Genomic DNA, 22260 nt, shown 5'->3' with positions numbered 1-22260 from the left:
TAACAACAGCACATCATAAAAAATATCCCAAGTATTTAGTATCTATGTACGTAGTCGCGCCAACATGAGTTCATCGCACCTACTCAATAACGCGACGTACCTGTTGACAAAGAAGCCTTAAAAGTGTTTTGAAAAACTGTCTCCATATTAGAATGTCTAGTTTTAACAACAGCACATCATAAAAAATATCCCAAGTATTTAGTATCTATGTACATGGTATATTTTACATGACGCTGTGGTTTATCATACAAGAGCTAGGCGAGGTAAAGCCATGTGGACGTTCACTCACATAATCTACTTAGTTTATAAAACTGTTGGTCCTTAACTCATCCTTAATCAGGTCCTCAAACAATATAAATAAATTCAAGAAAAATCCGAACAATAAAAAATAATCTCAATAAATTCAAAAAAGTCACACTGCCTCAAGAATCAATGGCGGCAAGACCAAAAGATCGCCAGTCCAAATACACCCAGGAAAGAACAATAAAAAATAATCTCAATAAATTCAAAAAAGTCACAATGCCTCAAGGACCAATGGCGGCAAAACCCAAAGATCGCCAGTCCAAATACACCCAGGAAACGATTCAAATCAGTCTCGTCCGATCTATCACCACGACTGGCGCGACCTCTGGTGGGAAAAATTTCGGCACGCAATCTAGCGGCCAAACGGTGAAACTCTCCGAGTCGCGAGAATCGGTCAAAGATTCGACCACCTCCTATTCGTCCAGCGATACAGAACCTATTTCTCTGTCCGATACCGATGAACAGTCGTCAGCAGGTGAGACATTTTTCTCTTTCAACCCATTTGCTTAAAAATACATGCCTTGGTAGATTCGTAGAAGCTTAACCCATCCTTTAGGGCTGTTTGCCCCTACACTTAAGCCTCGGAGCGGGCTTTTTATGTATAGAGGTATTCTGATTATCCCTTGGTTGGTATTTGAAACAGTGTGACTTCCTTGTTACCAGAAGAGCCTTGATTAAGCTACCAAATTCTTTCACCGTTAACGTAGGTTTTTTCCGTGTGAGTGAAACAGGCAACCCCTCTCACAGTGTTCGAAGGTTTGGGGTTCTCACAGTGTTCGAAGGTTTGGGGTTCTCACAGTGTTCGAAGGTTTGGGGTTCTCACAGTGTTCGAAGGTTTGGGGTTCTCACAGTGTTCGAAGGTTTGGGGTTCTCACAGTGTTCGAAGGTTTGGGGTTCTCACAGTGTTCGAAGGTTTGGGGTTCTCACAGTGTTCGAAGGTTTGGGGTTCTCACAGTGTTCGAAGGTTTGGGGTTCTCACAGTGTTCGAAGGTTTGGGGTTCTCACAATGTTCGGAGGTTTGGGGTTATCACACGGTAGAAAGGACTGGTTTTAAAAGCAGGTGAATGTAGGTTTAACCGTCAACTAGATTCGGTTAACCTTCGTTTCCCTTCCAGACGAAGAGGCAAGTGGATACAGTGACGAAGACTATAGTGATACCGATCCTACTGATCCAAGCCATGGAACCAGCTCTTATACTTACCAGTCGACCAGCAGAACAACTGACGCCACTGGAACCAATTCGACTAACCTAAGTGGTAAGTGTATCGCTCATTGACTTGGGGGGGGAGAGTTGCCTTTACAGGTTCAGTGCGTGCGGTAAGGAAATGTGTAAAAAAAAGGTGTATTGAGTATTGAGAACTGTGATGGTAGACTATGTGTTGGGATGGTAATGAATTTTGAATTTCATTCATCCTTTATGATACTAATTATCTAATAATTCATTAACTTGGTTAACTTGGAAAAAAAAAAAGTAAAAAATAAGATGGCACATAAAAAAGAAAATCAACAGTAGTGTTTCAGTCAAAAGGTTAAAACAATTAAATTTACTGTCTGATGAAAATATTAAAATTATGAATGTATAGAAGTGAAACATGAAGTTCACATTACTTTCTAGATAAATTTTCAGTACCAAATCATAAACAGGGTAATGCTTTCTCATGAAGGTAAGTTTGTCCGGTAATAAGATAAAGTGAGGAAACAGGAGACATAAAATAACGGCAGGTTTACTCAAATCGATAATTCAAAATTTAAAATAATGGGATATTAAGGAACAGAAGGAGTACGGTAGCTCTTCGCCCCGCCAAGTCATACTGTCACTATTTCCAGAAATGCCCACACATAAAAGATCCAGCAGATATCGAGCGTTATCCGTAAACAACCCATCCAGTGAAGTGCCAAGTAAATCAGCCAAGAACTCCTCCGACGGCACTTCATATGGTACAACAAACACATCTGGAACCACTAGTTATTCCACTAGTACTCCCAACACAACAACTATAACATCCAGCCATGGACCAACTGACTCCAACAAAACACTAAACGCTCCACCTGACCCCTCTACCAAACTGGAAGAACCGATCAATGAAAACGAGTATATTCGGGCACAACTAACACTGCCTACTAATGAGGTCATATCCATCCTGATGAGGAAAGATCAAAACTTGGGGAACATCTTCAATCCACTCCATGACGAGAAAAAAGTGAACGAAACGGGCGATTCGAATCATCACAGCAAACAATATCCTAAGGTAGGTATAGGTACTAGCAATATTTTGAGCAAGAGGGAACATCTTCAATCCACTCCATGACGAGAAAAAAGTGAACGAAACGGGCGATTCGAATCATCACAGCAAACAATATCCTAAGGTAGATATAGGTACTAGCAATATTTTGAGCAAGATAGGTACTTTCATTGCGCAAACGTCATTAAATTTGGATTGCTACTACCCTTGCAGTCAATGAAAATCTCTTGTTCAAGCTAACTTACACATTGATAAGAGACCAACAATCATGTCATGTTACAGGTTGGAATAGCAATACAACAGTCAAACCATCAATCCACAAATCAAAATCAAGGAGGGGGTCAATTAGTGAAAACCAAAGCTGTCAAATCTTTCGGAAACATCAAAGTATCCAAACCATTCAGTAAAATCATCAAGAAGAGTAGCAACAATAACGTCAACATTCAGCGCGGTACCAAGGACGACAAGACAAGAGAAAGTTTAGATGAAAAGGAAATAGTACAAACGAGTTTGGTCAAAGATAGAAAATCCGACAAGCCTAAAGAAAGTAAAGAGATACCTGATTGTCAAGGTATAACGCGGTATAACAATACAAAGAAAAGTGTTCAGATTGAGGGAATAGATACAAAAGGTGCAACAGTGGAACAGAAAAGTGACGATAAAGCAACGGATTCCTTCAGAATGGTCAGCTCTAGAAATGTAGAGAGGTAAGGAAATTAATCAACTGTCTCCTTACCTATCTCATAAGTTATCTTCAAAATGTCTCTTTCTTTTTCAGCAAAAATAAAACGTTCCTTCAGAATGGTCAGCTCTAGAAATGTAGAGAGGTAAGGAAATTAATCAACTGTCTCCTTACCTATCTCATAAGTTATCTTCAAAATATCTCTTTCTTTTTCAGAAAAAATAAAACGTTAATTGAGGGAATAGATACAAAAGGTGCAACAGTGGAACAGAAAAGTGACGATAAAGCAACGGATTCCTTCAGAATGGTCAGCTCTAGAAGTGTAGAGAGGTATGGAAATTAATCAACTGTCTCCTTACTTATCTCATATGTTATCTTCAAAATGTCTCTTTCTTTTTCAGCAAAAATAAAACGTTATTTTTCCTAATGACCTTTTCCCAGTTATAGGTTCTAAATCCAATTTACCAACAGTGTCCAATTTATCACCGAACTAAATTTCGGAAAGGTTTTCCTTCTCCCAGAGGAGAGCGTATTAAATGGTTACCTTTTGTTTTCATATTCAGGTACGTTCCACAACCCATCAGTTTCAATCTACCATCGCTCCCCAAACTGACAACCGACAAATCAGTATCTTTCAAAATAAACACAGAACTCATCAAAGATAAACGAAAAGGCAAGTCCAGCTTTTCCTTCAGAAAGCTCCAAGACCAAAAGAAATTAACGAAAAAATCAATCAAAAAAGAGAATCCGAATCAAGTCTACAAGACCAGTTCAATGAGATGTCCACAGTTTATCAGATTTGATGTGGATTCTAAGCGAGAGATTTTACAGAACTCATCAAAGATAAACGAAAAGGCAAGTCCAGCTTTTCCTTCAGAAAGCTCCAAGACCAAAAGAAATTAACGAAAAAATCAAACAAAAAAGAGAATCCGAATCAAGTCTACAAAACCAGTTCAATGAGATGTCCACAGTTTATCAGATTTGATGTGGATTCTAAGCGAGAGATTTCGCCTAAGGCTAAAAGTGCAAGGAAAAATGAAATCCCATTCAATGATTCAACATTTGACGTAGAGCAATTCTCGAGAAATAAGAATCGGCACAAACTTGCAAATCATAAACTCAAACCAAACCCTCCCTTGCAAATCATAAACTCAAACAAAATCCTATCTGACAAAAATACAGCGTTGCCAGGTTCACGTCCGGGGAGAAATACAGCGATGCCAAATTCATGTCCGACCTGTTCGGTAACGCACTTTTCACTTCTAAGTTTGCCTGGGTCAAGTCAACGCAGCCTTATAAGCAAGAATACAGTCTACGCAGGTACATGATGGCATTTATATTGTGAAATCGGTTGAGTTTTTTTCCATAGATAACTCATCCCTTGGTTTCATCAGAAATACTAAAAGAAAATAATAACGCCATACTTCAGGTTGGCAATTTGAGTTGAACCTGCTCCAATAATTACTTTACATCTTGGGTTTTACTTTCAGGTAACATTGACAGGTTTGGGGTTCTCACAGTGTTCGGAGGTTTGGGGTTATCACAAGGTAGAAAGGACTGGTTTTAAAAGCAGGTGAATGTAGGTTTAACGGTCAACTAGATTCGGTTAACCTTCGTTTCTCTTCCAGACGAAGAGGCAAGTGGATACAGTGACGAAGACTATAGTGATACCGATCCTACTGATCCAAGCCATGGAACCAGCTCTTATACTTACCAGTCGACCAGCAGAACAACTGACGCCACTGGAACCAATAGTGGTAAGTAAGTGGTAAGTGGTAAGTGTATCGCTCATTGACTTGGGAGGGGTGGAGAGTTGCCTTTACAGGTTCAGTGTGTGCGGTAAGGAAATGTGTAAAAAAAATCTGGTATGAACATCACACGACTTGTGATACCGATCCTACTGATCCAAGCCATGGAACCAGCTCTTATACTTACCAGTCGACCAGCAGAACAACTGACGCCACTGGAACCAATTCGACTAACCTAAGTGGTAAGTGTATCGCTCATTGACTTGGGGGGGGAGAGTTGCCTTTACAGGTTCAGTGCGTGCGGTAAGGAAATGTGTAAAAAAAAGGTGTATTGAGTATTGAGAACTGTGATGGTAGACTATGTGTTGGGATGGTAATGAATTTTGAATTTCATTCATCCTTTATGATACTAATTATCTAATAATTCATTAACTTGGTTAACTTAAAAAAAAAGTAAAAAATAAGATGGCACATAAAAAAGAAAATCAACAGTAGTGTTTCAGTCAAAAGGTTAAAACAATTAAATTTACTGTCTGATGAAAATATTAAAATTATGAATGTATAGAAGTGAAACATGAAGTTCACATTACTTTCTAGATAAATTTTCAGTACCAAATCATAAACAGGGTAATGCTTTCTCATGAAGGTAAGTTTGTCCGGTAATAAGATAAAGTGAGGAAACAGGAGACATAAAATAACGGCAGGTTTACTCAAATCGATAATTCAAAATTTAAAATAATGGGATATTAAGGAACAGAAGGAGTACGGTAGCTCTTACGCCCCGCCAAGTCATACTGTCACTATTTCCAGAAATGCCCACACATAAAAGATCCAGCAGATATCGAGCGTTATCCGTAAACAACCCATCCAGTGAAGTGCCAAGTAAATCAGCCAAGAACTCCTCCGAGAAGAAGTATGATATTCCCACCTACTTTCAGTGACGACATTCATTTTCTTGTTTGTTCATTCCAGCTGATTTATGCACGTTCTGCAAACTAAATGATAACGATACGGAGTTCAAACAATTGCAACTCATATTCAGAACTGTGAAACGCGCTTACGACAGAAAAATGAGAAACAAAGCAAAGAAACCAGGGTTGTTGAAAGAAATGTACGAGCTTTCCAAAGAAGAACATTCTAGTAACATAGGCCAACATATGAGTCAGATCTATTTGAAATGTTTCAGTAAAGTAGACCACACACCTTACAGTCAGAACGATTTTGTCAACATTCGCAAAGTGGTTGATTTCTTCCTAAAGTATTTGGTGTTCGAGTACAAATACTTGCACTTGTACAAAAACGTTGCAATGAAAAATATTATTTACTCTGTATACGCGAAAATATCTCAACATCATTTTAGATTGAAACATCATTTGAGTACTTCCTCTGAGTTAGGTAAGCCCTTCATGATATTGCTTTTTCAATAAAGGTATTCTCTCCTGTCAGAAATATATTTTCTCGTTCAGCTATCTGTCGACTGCATTTCATTCATAACAGTAATTGAATGCAAGCTCACATCAATTTTATTTCGACATTTCGTTCTATCTCCAAAGAAAGTAATTTTATTGAAAATTACAGCTTATTCATTTATTTCTTTTTTATTAATTTATTTTGTACTTCCATTTGTTTAAACGCTCGTGCATAAATCTATGTTTTTCAGATCCTCAGAATAATCCTTGGCCAGTGAAGGTGTATGACCAACTGACAAAGTTCAACATTTTAGTCAATAGCAACAGCAGCAATACAAACTACAAGGAATCAAACACTAAGCTCAGACCAAGCTTTTCAACCCACAGTGAACATTCAATCAAATATTTCGCTATCGATTATTTTCTAAAATTACTCAAGATTATAGTCATTGAAGGACAAGAAGGAAATGACATTCATGGCGAATCTCAGAAAGCAGCTGTCTCTGAAAGAGCCACTGCATCCAGTTTCAACTCTCATCACTATTGTCACTTAGAAAGTAGCACCAAAACTTCATCACATTGTTCCAAACATTCTCTCCACCATGAGGTAACACCTAGAGATATAGCATCCTATGGCACTGTCGGAGATGTTCTAACAAACTCTGTTGAAACAGACAATGAATCTGCTGTGAATACGACACGCTTTCAATCCGTAAAAGGAAAACTGAAAAGATTTAAGAAAAGAAAAACTCGCCGCAGTTTTATAGAGAAACAGCTAAATCGTTCTGCAAACACCAAACAAGCTCATGTGAAGCAAGAACCTAACCTCAGCAGATTTGAATTGAACAGATATGTGTTCAACAAAACTGTCAAGGGGAAACAGTTGAAATCTTTTCAGTCCTTGAAAACTAAATCGAAAATTGAGGTTAGCCATAATATCAAACTCCTCCGACGGCACTTCATATGGTACAACAAACACATCTGGAACCACTAGTTATACCACTAGTACTCCCAACACAACAACTATAATATCCAGCCATGGACCAACTGACTCCAACAAAACACTAAACGCTCCACCTGACCCCTCTACCAAACTGGAAGAACCGATCAATGAAAACGAGTATATTCGGGCACAACTAACACTGCCTACTAATGAGGTCATATCCATCCTGATGAGGAAAGATCAAAACTTGGGGAACATCTTACGTGAAACTGTTTCAAGAACTCATCTTATTTCTTTTGGATAAAAGTTCGTCCAGGGCAGGAATCGAGCAAGCAACCTAGCAACTTACAAGGCCGGACAGGAATCTAGCCCGCCTTCTAGAGCTTACAAGGCAGACGTATAGGTAAAACTGAAGAGCTGTTAATCTTTTCTCAAAAATCTTGAATATCATAATAATTATTCAACGTGGTATTTTGGCATCTCCACTAATGGTTTTACGTACCTACGTCGTGTAGGTAGGTAAGTACATTTACGTAAAAGTTCTGCTGAAAATGGAGTGGCGAAACTGAAATGGCTTTCTGGACGATTTATAAGGAAATATTATGCATTTTCATTGCGCAAACATCATTAAATTTGGACTGCTACTACCCTTGCAGTCAATGAAAATCTCTTGTTCAAGCTAACTTACACATTGATAAGAGACCAATAATCATGACATGTTACAGGTTGGAATAGCAATACAACAGTTAAACCATCAATCCACAAATCAAAATCAAGGAGGGGGTCAATTAGTGAAAACCAAAGCTGCTACTACATACCAAATTTCAAGTCTCTAGCTCATACCGTTCCCGAGATATTATTGAATTACACCGAAAACCGCCAAAAAGCGGCCGAAACACCGCCAAGCGTTACACCGATCTTAACCAAAAGTTTCGTGTCGCATCCTTGTCACATTTGACAGCTGCATGCCAAATATCAAGTCTCTAGCTCTCACCGTTCTCGAGATATTTTGTTTACAGACGAACAGAAGGACAGATGGTCAGAAGAGACACACGGACCAATGGCTGAAACTTTGTATTTAGGCTCTAGGGACCTCAAAACGTGTTTTGGCACTAAAAACTGACAATCGAAAATTTGACCCGATTACATTACTTTCCTTCCTATAGGATATCGAACAAAATAAATCAGAAAATCTTGGAGCTAACCAAGAACGTATCCCTGGAAAACACGAAACCTATAAATGTACACGAAGAATCAGTTCAACAACAGAGAAGCGCAGGAAGACATCAACCAAAACATGAGTCTTGTCCAAAAATGAATATCGAACAAAATAAATCAGAAAATCTTGGAGCTAACCAAGAACGTATCCCTGGAAAACACGAAACCTATAAATGTACACGAAGAATTAGTTCAACAACAGAGAAGCGCAGGAAGACATCAACCAAAACATGAGTCTTGTCCAAAAATGGTACACGAAGAATCAGTTCAACAACAGAGAAGCGCAGGAAGACATCAACCAAAACATGAGTCTTGTCCAAAAATGATTGACAATAATGAACGTCATAAATGTTCTCCAGTCAAGTTTAATGCTGAGGTAAAGAAATCCAATGAGAAATATGATGTAGTCGAAAAGAAAAATACCACAAGCAAGAACAAAACTAATGAAGACCAAACTAAGAAACAAGACAAAATGCTGAACAAGAGCAGTCAAAAAACTCCCGTCATCATCTCAAACGATCCAAAAATGATTGACAATAATGAGCGTCATAAATGTTCTCCAGTCAAGTTTAATGCTGAGGTAAAGAAATCCAATGAGAAATTTGATGTAGTCGAAAAGAAAAATACCACAAGCAAGAACAAAACTAATGAAGACCAAACTATGAAACAAGACAAAATGCTGAACAAGAGCAGTCAAAAAACTCCCGTCATCATCTCAAACGACGATTTGTTCTTTACCAATAGACGAAGACTCAGCATTTTCAATCGACCATTTCACAGTATATTGGGTTTCGAATCAGATCGACTGAGTGATGAACGATATTCCGATGATGACTTGAGTATTCATGAACTTTACGTCAATAAACCCTATTGCCATCATGAATCCAAGTCTTGCACAAATCACATAGATCATGAAAACGTCAGGAATCCATCGAGATTAGAGGATTCGAAACACAAAATAAGCTCTGCTCAAGGTTTGTACAGACATTCTACATGACATGTTTGTTATGTTCTGAAATTATGTTCTTTGTAAAATTGTACAAAATACTTACATCATATCCACTTTGAGTTGATTCTGCTACTCTATTCCGTACAGCATCTTCAATACTCTAGTCTCCTAACAGAACTTTGATGTCATTTCAGATACGAAAGACAAATGTCTGACCAAAAAACAGTTGGAAGTGTTCAACAAGCTAAGAACCATGTATCAAGAAGAACTAGACATGGATACAAGCAATTCAAACCAGGCCATTACCAAACCGCCTCCTGAATTTGGTAAAAGTGTAAAATACACTACTATAACGGAAACCAAACCACTGTTTCGCGGAATCAACAGGAGCCAATCGAAGCCAATCGGTAGGAAATCCAAATCTCAAAGTTGTATCTTTGAAAACTTGGCGCACTTTAGCATAAAGAACTGTAGATTCTACCATTATTACACGTATTACCTTTCGAGAAATAGGTGAAGTAGATAGTTATGTACCACCTACATTTTGGTGGAGACGCCAAAATTACAGCTCGAATTTTCTCTTCACCCCTTTACACCAAAACTCGTCTAAACATTTTGTCTGCTCATACTTAGGTATCTTCTCAGAAGTAGGTATGAAGTGAAAGGTAAACCCAAATCTGAAATGTTTCTTCATTTGGGATTGCATTGTGAGGTATGAAATCCTCCCTTGTACCTAAATACCCCTTAGGTACCCTGTCCTAATATTATGTAGCGTACTTGGAAATTCCCTGTGGAACTCATAAGCGGTTTCCTTAACAACAATATTCCCTATTGCACGCCCTCCTGTTTACCAGGCGAGCGTCTTGACCACTACACCACCGAGGTAGGTTGAACATACTCATATTAGGTACCTATGTTTAAATCCTCACTAAATTAGTACCATTATTACACGTATTACCTTTCGAGAAATAGGTGAAGTAGATAGTTATGTACCACCTACATTTTGGTGGAGACGCCAAAATTGTCGATTTGTCGCTCAAATTTTCTCTTCACCCCTTTACACCAAAACTCGTCTAAACATTTTGTCTGCTCATAATTAGGTATCTTCTCAGAAGTAGGTATGAAGTAAAAGGTAAACCCAAATCTGAAATGTTTCTTCATTTGGGATTGCATTGTGAGGTATGGAATCCTCCCTTGTACCTATAAATACCCCTTAGGTACCCTGTCCTAATATTATGTAGCGTACTGAACTGTAGATCAAGTGAAACCGTCCTTGGGTTGGACTAGATCGATAAACGAATAAGAATAGGAAGAATCAAGTTGATTGAAATTACGGGTGCTGTTTAGATATAAGTATAAATTATATTTTAATTCGTGGAAAATATTTTAAAGCATCTTGTGTAATCTAGATCGATAAACGAATAAGAATAGGAAGAATCAAGTTGATTGAAATTACGGTGCTGTTTAGATATAAGTATAAATTATATTTTAATCCGTGGAAAATATTTTAAAGCATCTTGTGTAACCAAGTACGTTAGAACTTAGCCGGATTTGTAAGTTAGTAGCGTAGGTACGGTTTAGTGCTTTAGTTAGAATGTCGAAGTAGGACACTAGATCGATAAACGAATAAGAATAGGAAGAATCAAGTTGATTGAAATTACGGTGCTGTTTAGATATAAGTATAAATTATATTTTAATTCGTGGAAAATATTTTAAAGCATCTTGTGTAACCAAGTACGTTAGAACTTAAACTTAGCCGGATTTGTAAGTTAGTAGCGTAGGTACGGTTTAGTGCCTTAGTTAGAATGTCGAAGTAGGACATATATTATAGTCCCTTTATCTCAACCGTTTAATATTGTACCCCTTTGTACAGTACAGACTTCTCTGCAGGAAAGCGAGAGCTTTTTTTCGCTATTATTCTAAGGAAATTATAAAACCAACCCTTAACGGTGGCATACGAGATTCGAAGTGGAAATAAAAGAGAATGGCGAAAAACACAAAATGAAAGCGAGAGCTTTTTTTCGCTATTATTCTAAGGAAATTATAAAACCAACCCTTAACGGTGGCATACGAGATTCGAAGTGGAAATAAAAGAAAATGGTGAAAAACACAAAATGAAGCTCCGGACCGGGGGATATTGATGTCGTAAACAGTACCGTCGATAAGTCACACGTAAGTAATGTCGGACTGCAGGGGAAATGATGGCCAAGGTAAAGAAATACAAACACAATTTACAATCAAGTGGGAAGGGAAGGACAAAGGGATGCGGGAGGGAATATAATCATTTCCTGTTGAGGAAATTCCCTCGTACCCCTGGCAGACTTATCATTACTCGTACTCTTCTCTCATACAGGGTGCGACTGAAGCGGCCAATACAGTGTTGCCAGATGGATTTGTCCTCCAAGAGCGACTAAACAACACAGTCGTGTTTCCCAATTTTCTTGGTGATAGATAATGGTGGGAAATAGGGAAATGGACCATTGTCTGGCATTGTACCATTTCAACATTCCCTTACATTAACACCTGAAAATTGCGAAAGGGAAATACGAATCGTCTTTTCCCACATGAAGGGAGAAACGAAGATCCATTTGAGAAATTGGCAACGTTTTATTCAAGGTAATTTTCTTGGTGATAGATAATGGTGGGAAATAGGGAAATGGACCATTGTCTGGCATTGTACCATTTCAACATTCCCTTACATTAACAACTGAAAATTGCGAAAGGGAAATACGAATCGTCTTTTCCCACATGAAGGGAGAAGCGAAGATCCATTTGAGAAATTGGCAACGTTTTATTCAAGGTTTTTTCCGCCAATAGGAAGGACTTGGGAATCAAAACTTTGAAATATGTTTACAGGGAGTTTCACGAGGTACAATGATGAAATATGTTTAATATGTTTACAGGGAGTTTCACGAGGTACAATGATAAAATATGTTTACAGGGAGTTTCACGAGGTACAAGACTGTTTTTACCTACAAACACCAGACTTCCTAGACACCCAGTATCTTCCTAATTATTCAAGGTTTTTTCCGCCAATAGGAAGGACTTGGGAATCAAAACTTTGAAATATGTTTACAGGGAGTTTCACGAGGTACAATGATTAAATATGTTTAATATGTTTACAGGGAGTTTCACGAGGTACAAGACTGTTTTCACCTACGAACACCAGACTTTCTAGACACCCAGTATCTTCCTGAACATTTCCCTCACTTGTTTTTCTCTCTTTCCCTTCTTCTCCCTCTCTCTCTCTCTCTCTCTCTCTCCCTCCTAGAAGTACTTCTGATCTGATGTTTGAGAAGTATTATTTTTTTTATCCCTTGGCGTTCTAGTTGCTATAATAATAAATGGCCTAGCTCTTAAAATAGAAAAACATTGCTTGTCGCTCGCCTTGATGAATTTCATTATTCTTTTGAATTCATTTTTTCAACAACAACAAAAAAAAGGCAAACAAAAGTTTTGATTTTCGCATAGTAATTTCCTCTCTATTCCGACAAGTTTAATTAATTCTTCTCAAATGTTTCGGGGCTAAAATATTCACAAACAGACGAAGGAAAGTTTGAAAAAACAGAAAAAAAAGCTAGTTAGGAGGAAACTGGTACCTCTTCATTATGGCGTGACACATAGGGGGACAAAAGTTGTCCCTTGGCGATTTTTTTCTATCCCTTCCCTCTTCTTTTTCTCCTTCTCCTCTTCCTCCTTCTTCTTTTTCGTCTGCTTCTTTTCCCTTGGCGATTTTTTTCTATCCCTTCCCTCTTCTTTTTCTCCTTCTCCTCTTCCTCCTTCTTCTTTTTCGTCTGCTTCTTTTTCTTCTACTTTTTTTTATCATCCAAGCCCCTCTCATTTTATATGATAAATATTATGAGATAATATGTGAGCTCTCCTGAACAAGCTTATAAGAGGGAGAGAGAAGGATAAAGAGAGGAATAGAGAGAAGGGAAGAGAGAGATAGAATATGAGGGCGAACATGCTGAATTTCTCTCATATAACTTCTCACGTTTTTGGTCGGTTTGCAACTTTTGACCTGATGGTACAGTGGTTCGTCGGTTTGGGTATCTTATGCTAAATGATCCTGAATGTAGGTCACAGGTCACATGAGACTTATGGTGAAAGTTTAGGGAAGGACTGTCCATTCATGTATTGTGTAGGCAAGAAACTTTGGGGAAGGAAAGGACTGTGTATGTTCCATTGTGGAGGCAGGTACATATTTTCAGGGGTCATCTCCCGACTTTGTGCTACTAAAAGTCGCTCTACAACGTTCCAATGTACGACAGACCTAAGCATTTTAGATTTACCTAGGTCCTAGATGATTGTAAATAATTGTACAATGTAGGTAATTGTAATTGTAATAACTAATAACAAAAACTTCGATAAGAAGTATAATTAGATTAACTAGTAGCTCAACACTTACTCAGTAAGAGGTCCGGTCTCTACAAAGGTCCGGCAAGTCCGAAAATCTTTCGACAAAATGTTCTTTAAGTGTTAAACAATTTTGCACTTCAAAACCAAATCGGAAATTGCAGGCTAACCAAAAATACAGAAAAACAAAATGACAAATAGTCAAGTTAAAACTTGGAGTTCAAATCTTTCGTTCGGTGAAGAGATACATCATTGTATCTTAGGATAGGATATGCCATAGGAAAACCATTCCCTCATGTGTATACCTATACAATTTCACCTCTAGGGCCTTACGAGTAAGGTATACAAAAACCATCTACCATCTAGGTATCCGTTTTTCTGAAATGCATTTTGTGCTTGCTGTTTCTAGTTTGCATTATTGTACTTTTTTGTCCTGTCCCAGTTTATTTTCGTCTCTTTTATGCGGGATTTTTGTTCCTGTGATTTGTGGTTTACGAATTTTATGCTTACTATTATTGCTTATTGTTATGCTTCCTGCCGTCTTCCTGTTATGTACCTACGTTTCAAATAATCTGCACTCCGTTTATTAGACTCAATCACATTCAGACGAAATGAGAGCAACGATTATTCAAGGTCTATACGTAAATATACCTATGGATAGGTAAAGTTTAAACTTATAACAATCCTTTGTTATAAAATGAGAAAAAAAACTTTACGATTTAATATTACAATAAAAAATTACCTGTGGAAATAGCTACCTATAAAAATAACTTCTTTTTTTTACTTTTTTGGTATGTAGGTAAGTATTTATACCTACTCGTGCTCTTAAAATGTACTTAAATGCACTTAAACATTTAAAACGTGAAAATGTGTGTAGGTATTTCGAGTTTCCAGAACAAGTTTGACCCAAATCTAGTTTGGCCTACATTGGGTAGGTACTTATATCCAAATAGGTCTGTGAATAACCTTTTATGTCTGTATATCTCGTACGACCCACTTGTCTCACTTTACGCTACAATGCACTTTGTGATTTTTTTCTGCACTTTGTGATTTTTTTCTGCGGTATGTAGGTAAGTATTTATACCTACTCGTGCTCTTAAAATGTACTTAAATGCACTTAAACATTTAAAACGTGAAAATGTGTGTAGGCATTTCTAGTTTCCAGAACAAGTTTGACCCAAATCTAGTTTGGCCTACATTAGGTAGGTACTTGTATCCAAGTAGGTCTGTGAATAACCTTTTGTGTCTGTATATCTCGTACGACCCACTTGTCCCACTTTACGCTACAATGCACTTTGCGATTTCTTTTCTGCACTTTGTGATTTTTTTCTGAACTTTGTGATTTTTCTCTTTTTTCTCTCTCCAGTGGAGAAAATTAACTCTTACCTTCGAACTTAAAGCTCTAATTAGAAACTTGGGGATGGAAAACTTTTCCTCCTGAAACTGCTAAACCTTTTAGCATAAAGTTCTTAGGAAACTTTTCCAAGATTCCGCACACAATGGGGATGGAAAACTTTTCCTCCTGAAACTGCTAAACCTTTTAGCATAAAGTTCTTGGGAAACTTTTCCAAGATTCCGCACACAAATATATACTAACACGAAACCTTTTTCCTACCACTGAACCTTCCTTTTGTCTCCCAAAAGTCCTAGAGAAGCTAGTTTAGAAAAATGTATTTTATCACGAAAGCAAAAGGAAATTGAAATTAAACTAACTGAAATGAAGCCTACCACTGAACCTTTTGTCTCCTAAGTCCTAGAGTGAAGCTAGTTTAGAAATGTCTTTTATCACGAAAGCAAAAGGAAATTGAAATAAAACTAATTGAAATGGACATGGGGAGGTCGGGGGTAAATGAATCGTTTTAAATTAATGAACACCAATTTGTTGATTAGTAGCTTGTTCGCTTCCAGACGTTTCAAAAATTCAGAAACCAAAACTACGAGGTAAGTGTACCATTTATTCGCCCACCTAAAAAACGTACCATTTATTGGCCCACCTGTACCATACGCCACATAAGTCTGCTATCAAACCAGTAGTATTCCGAGGGAAAGGGAAGTGGAGGAAGAGGGGCGGAGAAAGATAGAAAGAGGGAGAAGAAGAGAGCGAGGGAGACGAAAAGAGGAAGAAAGATAGAAATAAAGAAAAGCGAGGGAGGGAGAGAAATATGGGAAGAATAGAGAAGAGAGAGGGAAGGGAATGAATGAGGAAAATGTAGATAAAAGAAAAAATCTGGTACGTTCACACCAGATTTTTTCTGGTGATATGTTCACACGACTTTCTGGTATGTTCACACGACTTTCCTTATCCTATTAAATTATGCTTATTTGGGTGTTCATCTATTGTAACTTTTACAATATCTCTAACCGTTTAGTCAGTAAAGCTGAAAAGCGGTCGAAAGCCGCCAAAAAGCGGTCAAAACACCGCCAACCGCAGCACCTATCTTAAACAAAAAACTGTAAGTACAATCAGGAAACTTCTGCATCAGATTGTTTCAACTTGACTTAAGATGGGCCCTCAAGTCTCGAAGAAGATTTTTTTTACTAATGTAAACACTGCGCTGTTATCAGATAATGTAATTCTGAAAAATATGAACTTAAAAAAATAAGCAAAGAAATTCAACTCAGGCTTGTATCAGACCTTTGAAGATGAAACAAACAAGATAATAAAAAAATAATGAAAAAACAAAAGTTAAATAGAGTTCTGTTGTTTTTTTCTCTCTTCGTTCTTAGAAAAAAAAATGCTTCTTAGATAAATTTCGAATAATTTCGGTGGATAATGTTTAAATTAAAACTGCTTCCAGAATTTTAAATTTTCAACTCGTCTGCTTAAGTATTTCGTGAGAAGAAAACTTAGCAGGAGATTGTGAGGGTTTTTTCTAACCATTGAGACGGCAGACTTTTTTACAGACATGTAAAGTTTTTATTATTATTATTTATTTTTTACAAGAATATTATCCGGACAAGTGGAGACCCATTACTTAAAATTAAATTACTTAGTGTGAAAAGTAGAGAGGAGGTGTATTTCTAGCTAAATTCCTGCCATAAAAGAGTGCAAATAAAAATGTAAATTATATTACTATTTGTATACAGTCATTATTTCTTTCTCCCTTCTTCCACATCTTACTTTTCTGCTCTATATTACGTTTCTCCTTCCTTTTTATTCTCTCTCTCTATCTTTCTCTCTCCTCCTGCCATAAAAGAGTGCAAATAAAAATGTAAATTATATTACTATTTGTATACAGTCATTATTTCTTTCTCCCTTCTTCCACATCTTGCTTTTCTGCTCTATATTACGTTTCCAAATTAGGTAGGTACATAGGTATTCTTTAACCACGATCGAATGAACTACGGCCTAAAAAAATCCCGGAGGGACGGACCCAGCTTGTTATTCTCTCTCTCTATCTTTCTCTCTCACTCCCTCCCTTTCTCTATCTATCTCGTTTCTCTCTTCCTCCCTCTTCCTACACCTATTACATCATACTTTTCTAGTCTATATTACATTTCTCTTTTCTCTCTGTCTCTCTCCCTCCATCTCTCTCTCTCTCTCTCTCTCTCTCCTTGGTTGTGTTGAATGCACTCATGTTCTTATTATTCAATGTTGTCATCTTTATGACATAACTGTTCTGAGTCATGGCAACCTTCCTGAAAGTCTCAAGCGGTGTCCACACATAATCGACGCCGTCGATCGACGAGGTGAAGAGTTTAGTCTATGTATGTTGTCCAGACAGTGCGCGGTTTCAGTCGACTGCAGGCTTCACGATTCAAAAGATTCTCGTTCTTCTAAACCCCATGAACTACGCCACTGCTGTTATTGGCTTCTGTCCCCCGTCCTTCCCATGTTGTTTTGCAATAAATAAGAGAAATATTTTTCTCTACCCTGGCACAGCAAAACCAGACACATCCGCAGGCTTCACGATTCAAAAGATTCTCGTTCTTCTCAACCCCATGAACTACGCCACTGCTGTTATTGGCTTCTGTCCCCCGTCCTTCCCATGTTGTTTTGCAATAAATAAGGGAAATATTTTTCTCTACCCTGGCACAGCAAAACCGAAAAACTATTCTCCAACAAAATTTTATCTCTTTCTCCTCCTCTTCCTCCTTCTCCTTCTCCTCCTCCTCTTCCTTTCTTTCTTCCTCCTTTTTGTATCAAATTAAAGGTCTTTTTACCAGGATCACGAAAATGGTGGTGCAAATTTTGTCCGGAAAACCATAAAGCCAAAAAAAGCAAAAAAACTGGTTTTTGGGCCCCAAAATTTGGGGGATTTTTTTCACATTTTCTCACACAAATGAGCTCTGATCTCGAAATTTGTCGCGACGACCTATGAACTCAAAGCGAGAAAGTTTTAGATAACACTTCAGTCGATCGTTTAAGACGGTTTTAGCGTCATTTATGTTAAGCTACGCCGAGCAAGGCCAATAAATGGATGGTTGGTCTTTCTTCCTCCTTTTTGTTTGCAAAAAATAGGAAGGACTCTCTTCCAAAGAGACAAAACTTTCAATTTTATCTATTTTTAAGACTTTTCCCTCCCTCCTCGCCCTCCTTTTTCTTCTTCTTCTTCTTTTTCTTTTTCTTCTTCTTCTCCTTTTTCTTCTTCTTCGTCTTCGTCTTCTTTTTCTTCTTCTTCTTCTTTTTCTTCTTCTTCTTTTCCTTCTTCTTCTTCTTACAAAAGTTGGAGCTCGTGTGGTTTTTTCGGTCGGAAATTTATTTCATAGGCTGCGGAATTTATATTCTCAGCTTTGTTTTATTTTGTTTTTAGGCTCTGTTTGAACAAGGGTAGAAAATAACCGTGTGTATTGTACCCTTGGGGTTAGACGGAAAACATGAGTGAGGAAGAAAAAATGTGAAAAATCAAGAGAAAGGGGAATTCTCAGCTTTGTTTTATTTTGTTTTTAGGCTCTGTTTGAACAAGGGTAGAAAATAACCGTGTGTATTGTACCCATGGGGTTAGACGGAAAACATGAGTGAGGGAGAAAAAATGTGAAAAATCAAGAGAAAGGGGATTTTTTTTTTTTCTCAACAGCATTTTATTATGTTTGGAAGTTCAATGTGAAGGTGACCTAATTTATGAACTTGGGAGAAGGATTTAGGTTTGTTTTGTACCTGTGGCTTGGGGTGCACAAGAAGTAGAGCAGAGCATAAGAAATTTACCAATGGTGTTTGCCAAATTTTCCCTCACTGTTGTACCTAATAATCCTTGAATTCCAATGCCCTAATTTATGAACTTGGGAGAAGGATTTAGGTTTGTTTTGTACCTGTGGCTTGGGGTGCACAAGAAGTAGAGCAGAGCATAAGAAATTCACCTACCAATGGTGTTTGCCAAATTTTCCCTCACTGTTGTACCTAATAATCCTTGAATTCCAATGCCTTGCTTGTCGCTTGTGACTTCTATCGAAGTTTGGACATGGACACCATCACGGCAATGTACCTGTCTGAAGAAATCCAGGATTGGAGAAATTTGGGTTGAATCAAAGAAATAATAATGTTGTGTACATGGTTTTGCTTTTTACCTTTTTTGTGGGAAGGTATAACTAAAAAAAAACCCAAGTACTACCACCCAAGAGGAATAACATGCAAGCTTCGTAGATAAATTTCAGCACAGTGGATTACAAGGTACGCTATCTAAGAATAAGAAGAGGAGGAGGAAGAGCTGAGGAGAAAGAGGAGGAGGAGAAGAAGAAGGACGAGAAGGAAAGGAGGAAGCTCTGGAAGAGAGGATGAGAAAAAAGAAGGAGGAATAGAACGTTTAGAAAAGAAGAGAAAAAGAAGGAGGAGGAGAAGAAGAGAAGGAGGAGGAGGAGGAGAAGGACATTAAAAACGATAAAAATGTGAGGGCGAACATGCTGAATTTCTCTCATATAACTTCTCACGTTTTTGGTCGGTTTGCAACTTTTGACCTGATGGTACAGTGGTTTGCTAGATTTGGAAGACGTGGGTATCTTATGCTAAATGATCCTGAATGTAGGTCACATGAGAGTTATGGTGAAAGTTTAGGGAAGGACTGTGCATTCATGTATTGTGTAGGCAAGAAACTTTGGGAAAGGACTGTGTATGTATTGTTGTATTGTGGAGGCAGGTACATATTTTCAGGGGTCATCTCCCGACTTTGTGCTTCTAAAAGTCGCTCTACAACGTTCCAAATTTCCAATGTACGACAGACCTAAGCATTTTAGATTTACCTAGGTCCTAGGTGATTGTAAATAATTGTACAACGTAGGTAATGTAATTGTAATAACTAATAACATTGACTACTAGGTAGCTGAGGGCTTTGTGGTTGCTTGTAGCTATTTCAAGCATGGACCATTGTACTATGCTTTCTAGTTGACCTGCTTGAGGTTGTATGGTAACCCCTTGTATAAACACGGTTTATTGTTTGATTTTATGGTTGCTGTTGTCGAAAGCAAACTTGGTAATGTGGCCTGCAAGTTTTTGTGCCCAGTTGATGTGGACTCCTACTACAAAACTATACTACTCATAATAATTTAGTGGACTTGGCAACCTCCGTGGCCGAGTGGGTATCACACTAGGCTTGCACTTTTAGTAAGAGAGTTCGATTCCCGGCGGGACGGAGGTTTTTTTCGGCTCTGTGCTTGGATTTCGGGGTGCACTCGGATTCGTGAGGATAATTGAGTAGCTGCTTTAAACGAGTAGCGACCAGTGGCGGCATTACAAGTCGAAGAGACGAGCGATAATAAATATGATCATTGAGTAAATGAAAGACTTGTAATACTGTGATACCCACAAAATTGTGAATGACTCTCTGCTTTACCACAAAGATTCATGATTTGATTTAATTTTTTCGATTTTAATTTAGTGGACTTTTAGTAGGCAAGTTAAAACTTGGAGTTCAAATCTTTCGTTCGGTGAAGAGATACATCATTGTATCTTAGGATAGGATATGCCATAGGAAAACCATTAGCTCATGTGTATACCTATACAATTTCACCTCTAGGGCCTTACGAGTAAGGTATACAAAACCCATCTACCATCTAGGTATCCGTTTTTCTGAAATGCATTTTGTGCTTGCTGTTTCTAGTTTGCATTATTGTACTTTTTATGTCCTGTCCCAGTTTATTTTCGTCTCTTTTATGCGGGATTTTTGTTCCTGTGATTTGTGGTTTACGAATTTTATGCTTACTATTATTGCTTATTGTTATGCTTACTGCCGTCTAAACCCTGTCAACCTGTCAGTGTTCTAAAGGACGGACGTTTCAAATAATCTGCATTCCTCAATCACATTTAGACGAAATGAGAGCAACGATTATTCAAGATATATACCTATGGTACGTAAATATACCTATGGATAGGTAAAGTTTAAACTTTAAAACAATCCTTTGTTGTAAAATGAGAAAAAAAACTTTACGATTTAATATTACAATAAAAAATTAACTGTGGAAATAGCTACCTATAAAAATAACTTCTTTTTTTACTTTTTTCCCTTACATAAATATGGGATTGGGAGTTTTTGTCATCTCCACCAGGTGCTGGGTCAACACGAGAACACCAGAAAGTAACCCGTTGAAATATTTGCAATCGAAAAACGAGTACAAATTTTTGTCGATGGTGGGCTTTTCTATTCTTATTCTTGGTGGAGATGTCAAAACTCCCAAGTGTTGAAAAGAAGGTCGAATTGAAAGTAAAAAAACATCTTCTTTGAAGAAATCTTCGGACTTCTTTAGTTTGAAATAGCTTGGAACTACCTAAATAGATAATTATGTATGTATTTACTTATAGGCTGCTGGTGGAGATGCCAAAACTCCCAAGTGTTTACAAAAGGCAAAAACACATCTTTGAAATGGTCTCCAAACCTCTAGATTGTGTTTCACTTCTTTGTTTAGGTAGGTACCGTTTTTGAATTCCGAATTTCCCAAAAAAACAAACTCTCAAATACCGACACAAATATTTTCCGTCCTCTTTTCCTCCTCCTCCTCCTCCTCCGGATACAGAGGTCTGAGATAAAACAGTAAGCATACTAAACATAGCAAAAGAGCACATCCTAGAGGATAAAGGAGGACATGAAAGAAATCAAACATAAACTGAAAGTGACACCTCAAGTGGCAGGAAATGAAATGAGACTTGACTTTGTGTCAGAACTGAGATGCCTCTCGAGACTACAGGGAGTTCAACATGGATTCCATATGACATACGAACATATATGGGTTTGATAATAAACCTCATATAAATACAACTGGGATGAGACTGAGAAGTCCCTTTTGCTAAGCCCAAAGCAGAATATAGCCTGATTTAATAGGTATAATGATGACAATATTGGACATGGACACCATCACGGCAATGTACCTGTCTGAAGAAATCCAGGATTGGAGAAATTTGGGTTGAATCAAAGAAATAATAATGTTTTGTACATGAACTTTGCAGTGCAATAGTCCTAAATTAAAATGGACGCGGCACACAAG

General features: G+C 37.7%; 3 protein-coding genes across 3 annotated transcripts; all 3 read left to right on the top strand.

Moving 5' to 3' along the window:
- The first annotated feature begins 484 nt into the window (after window positions 1–484).
- On the top strand, window positions 485–4556 carry LOC103505309 (dentin sialophosphoprotein-like). The gene is made up of 6 exons (XM_026820637.1): window positions 485–778; window positions 1419–1559; window positions 2131–2552; window positions 2829–3253; window positions 3792–3995; window positions 4178–4556. Exons 1-6 carry the CDS (start codon window positions 520–522, stop codon window positions 4554–4556), a joined length of 1830 nt encoding a protein of 609 aa, XP_026676438.1. The 5' UTR covers window positions 485–519.
- A 1365-nt stretch (window positions 4557–5921) lies between these two features.
- LOC113465804 lies at window positions 5922–7379 on the top strand. Its single transcript, XM_026820636.1, has 2 exons — window positions 5922–6371; window positions 6637–7379. The coding sequence occupies exons 1-2, from the start codon at window positions 6047–6049 to the stop codon at window positions 7377–7379; spliced, it is 1068 nt and encodes a 355-aa protein (XP_026676437.1). The 5' UTR covers window positions 5922–6046.
- A 1273-nt stretch (window positions 7380–8652) lies between these two features.
- On the top strand, window positions 8653–10879 carry LOC103505302. Its single transcript, XM_017442364.2, has 5 exons — window positions 8653–8721; window positions 8797–9056; window positions 9261–9520; window positions 9690–9963; window positions 10746–10879. Exons 2-5 carry the CDS (start codon window positions 8869–8871, stop codon window positions 10780–10782), a joined length of 759 nt encoding a protein of 252 aa, XP_017297853.1. The 5' UTR covers window positions 8653–8721; window positions 8797–8868; the 3' UTR covers window positions 10783–10879.
- Window positions 10880–22260: the final 11381 nt, after the last annotated feature.

This window comes from Diaphorina citri, unplaced genomic scaffold, assembly GCF_000475195.1.
Source record: "Diaphorina citri unplaced genomic scaffold, Diaci psyllid genome assembly version 1.1 scaffold163, whole genome shotgun sequence".
Taxonomy (NCBI): Eukaryota; Metazoa; Arthropoda; class Insecta; order Hemiptera; family Psyllidae; genus Diaphorina; species Diaphorina citri.
Note: the sequence above shows the minus strand (reverse complement) of the source record. Positions and strands in the feature narration are given on the sequence as shown.

What these genes read in the sequence shown, in the direction of transcription:
- LOC103505309 (XM_026820637.1), top strand. Translation starts at nt 520, where the DNA reads ATGCCTCAAGGACCAATGGCGGCAAAACCCAAAGATCGCCAGTCCAAA. An exon ending in CGATGAACAGTCGTCAGCAG is followed by an intron (nt 779 to 1,418) that starts GTGAGACATTTT and finishes TTTCCCTTCCAG; the next exon opens with ACGAAGAGGCAAGTGGATAC. An exon ending in ACAGCAAACAATATCCTAAG is followed by an intron (nt 2,553 to 2,828) that starts GTAGGTATAGGT and finishes GTCATGTTACAG; the next exon opens with GTTGGAATAGCAATACAACA.
- LOC113465804 (XM_026820636.1), top strand. Translation starts at nt 6,047, where the DNA reads ATGAGAAACAAAGCAAAGAAACCAGGGTTGTTGAAAGAAATGTACGAG. An exon ending in GAGTACTTCCTCTGAGTTAG is followed by an intron (nt 6,372 to 6,636) that starts GTAAGCCCTTCA and finishes TATGTTTTTCAG; the next exon opens with ATCCTCAGAATAATCCTTGG.
- LOC103505302 (XM_017442364.2), top strand. Translation starts at nt 8,869, where the DNA reads ATGATTGACAATAATGAACGTCATAAATGTTCTCCAGTCAAGTTTAAT. An exon ending in CAAAAAACTCCCGTCATCAT is followed by an intron (nt 9,057 to 9,260) that starts CTCAAACGATCC and finishes TCCCGTCATCAT; the next exon opens with CTCAAACGACGATTTGTTCT. An exon ending in CAAAATAAGCTCTGCTCAAG is followed by an intron (nt 9,521 to 9,689) that starts GTTTGTACAGAC and finishes ATGTCATTTCAG; the next exon opens with ATACGAAAGACAAATGTCTG.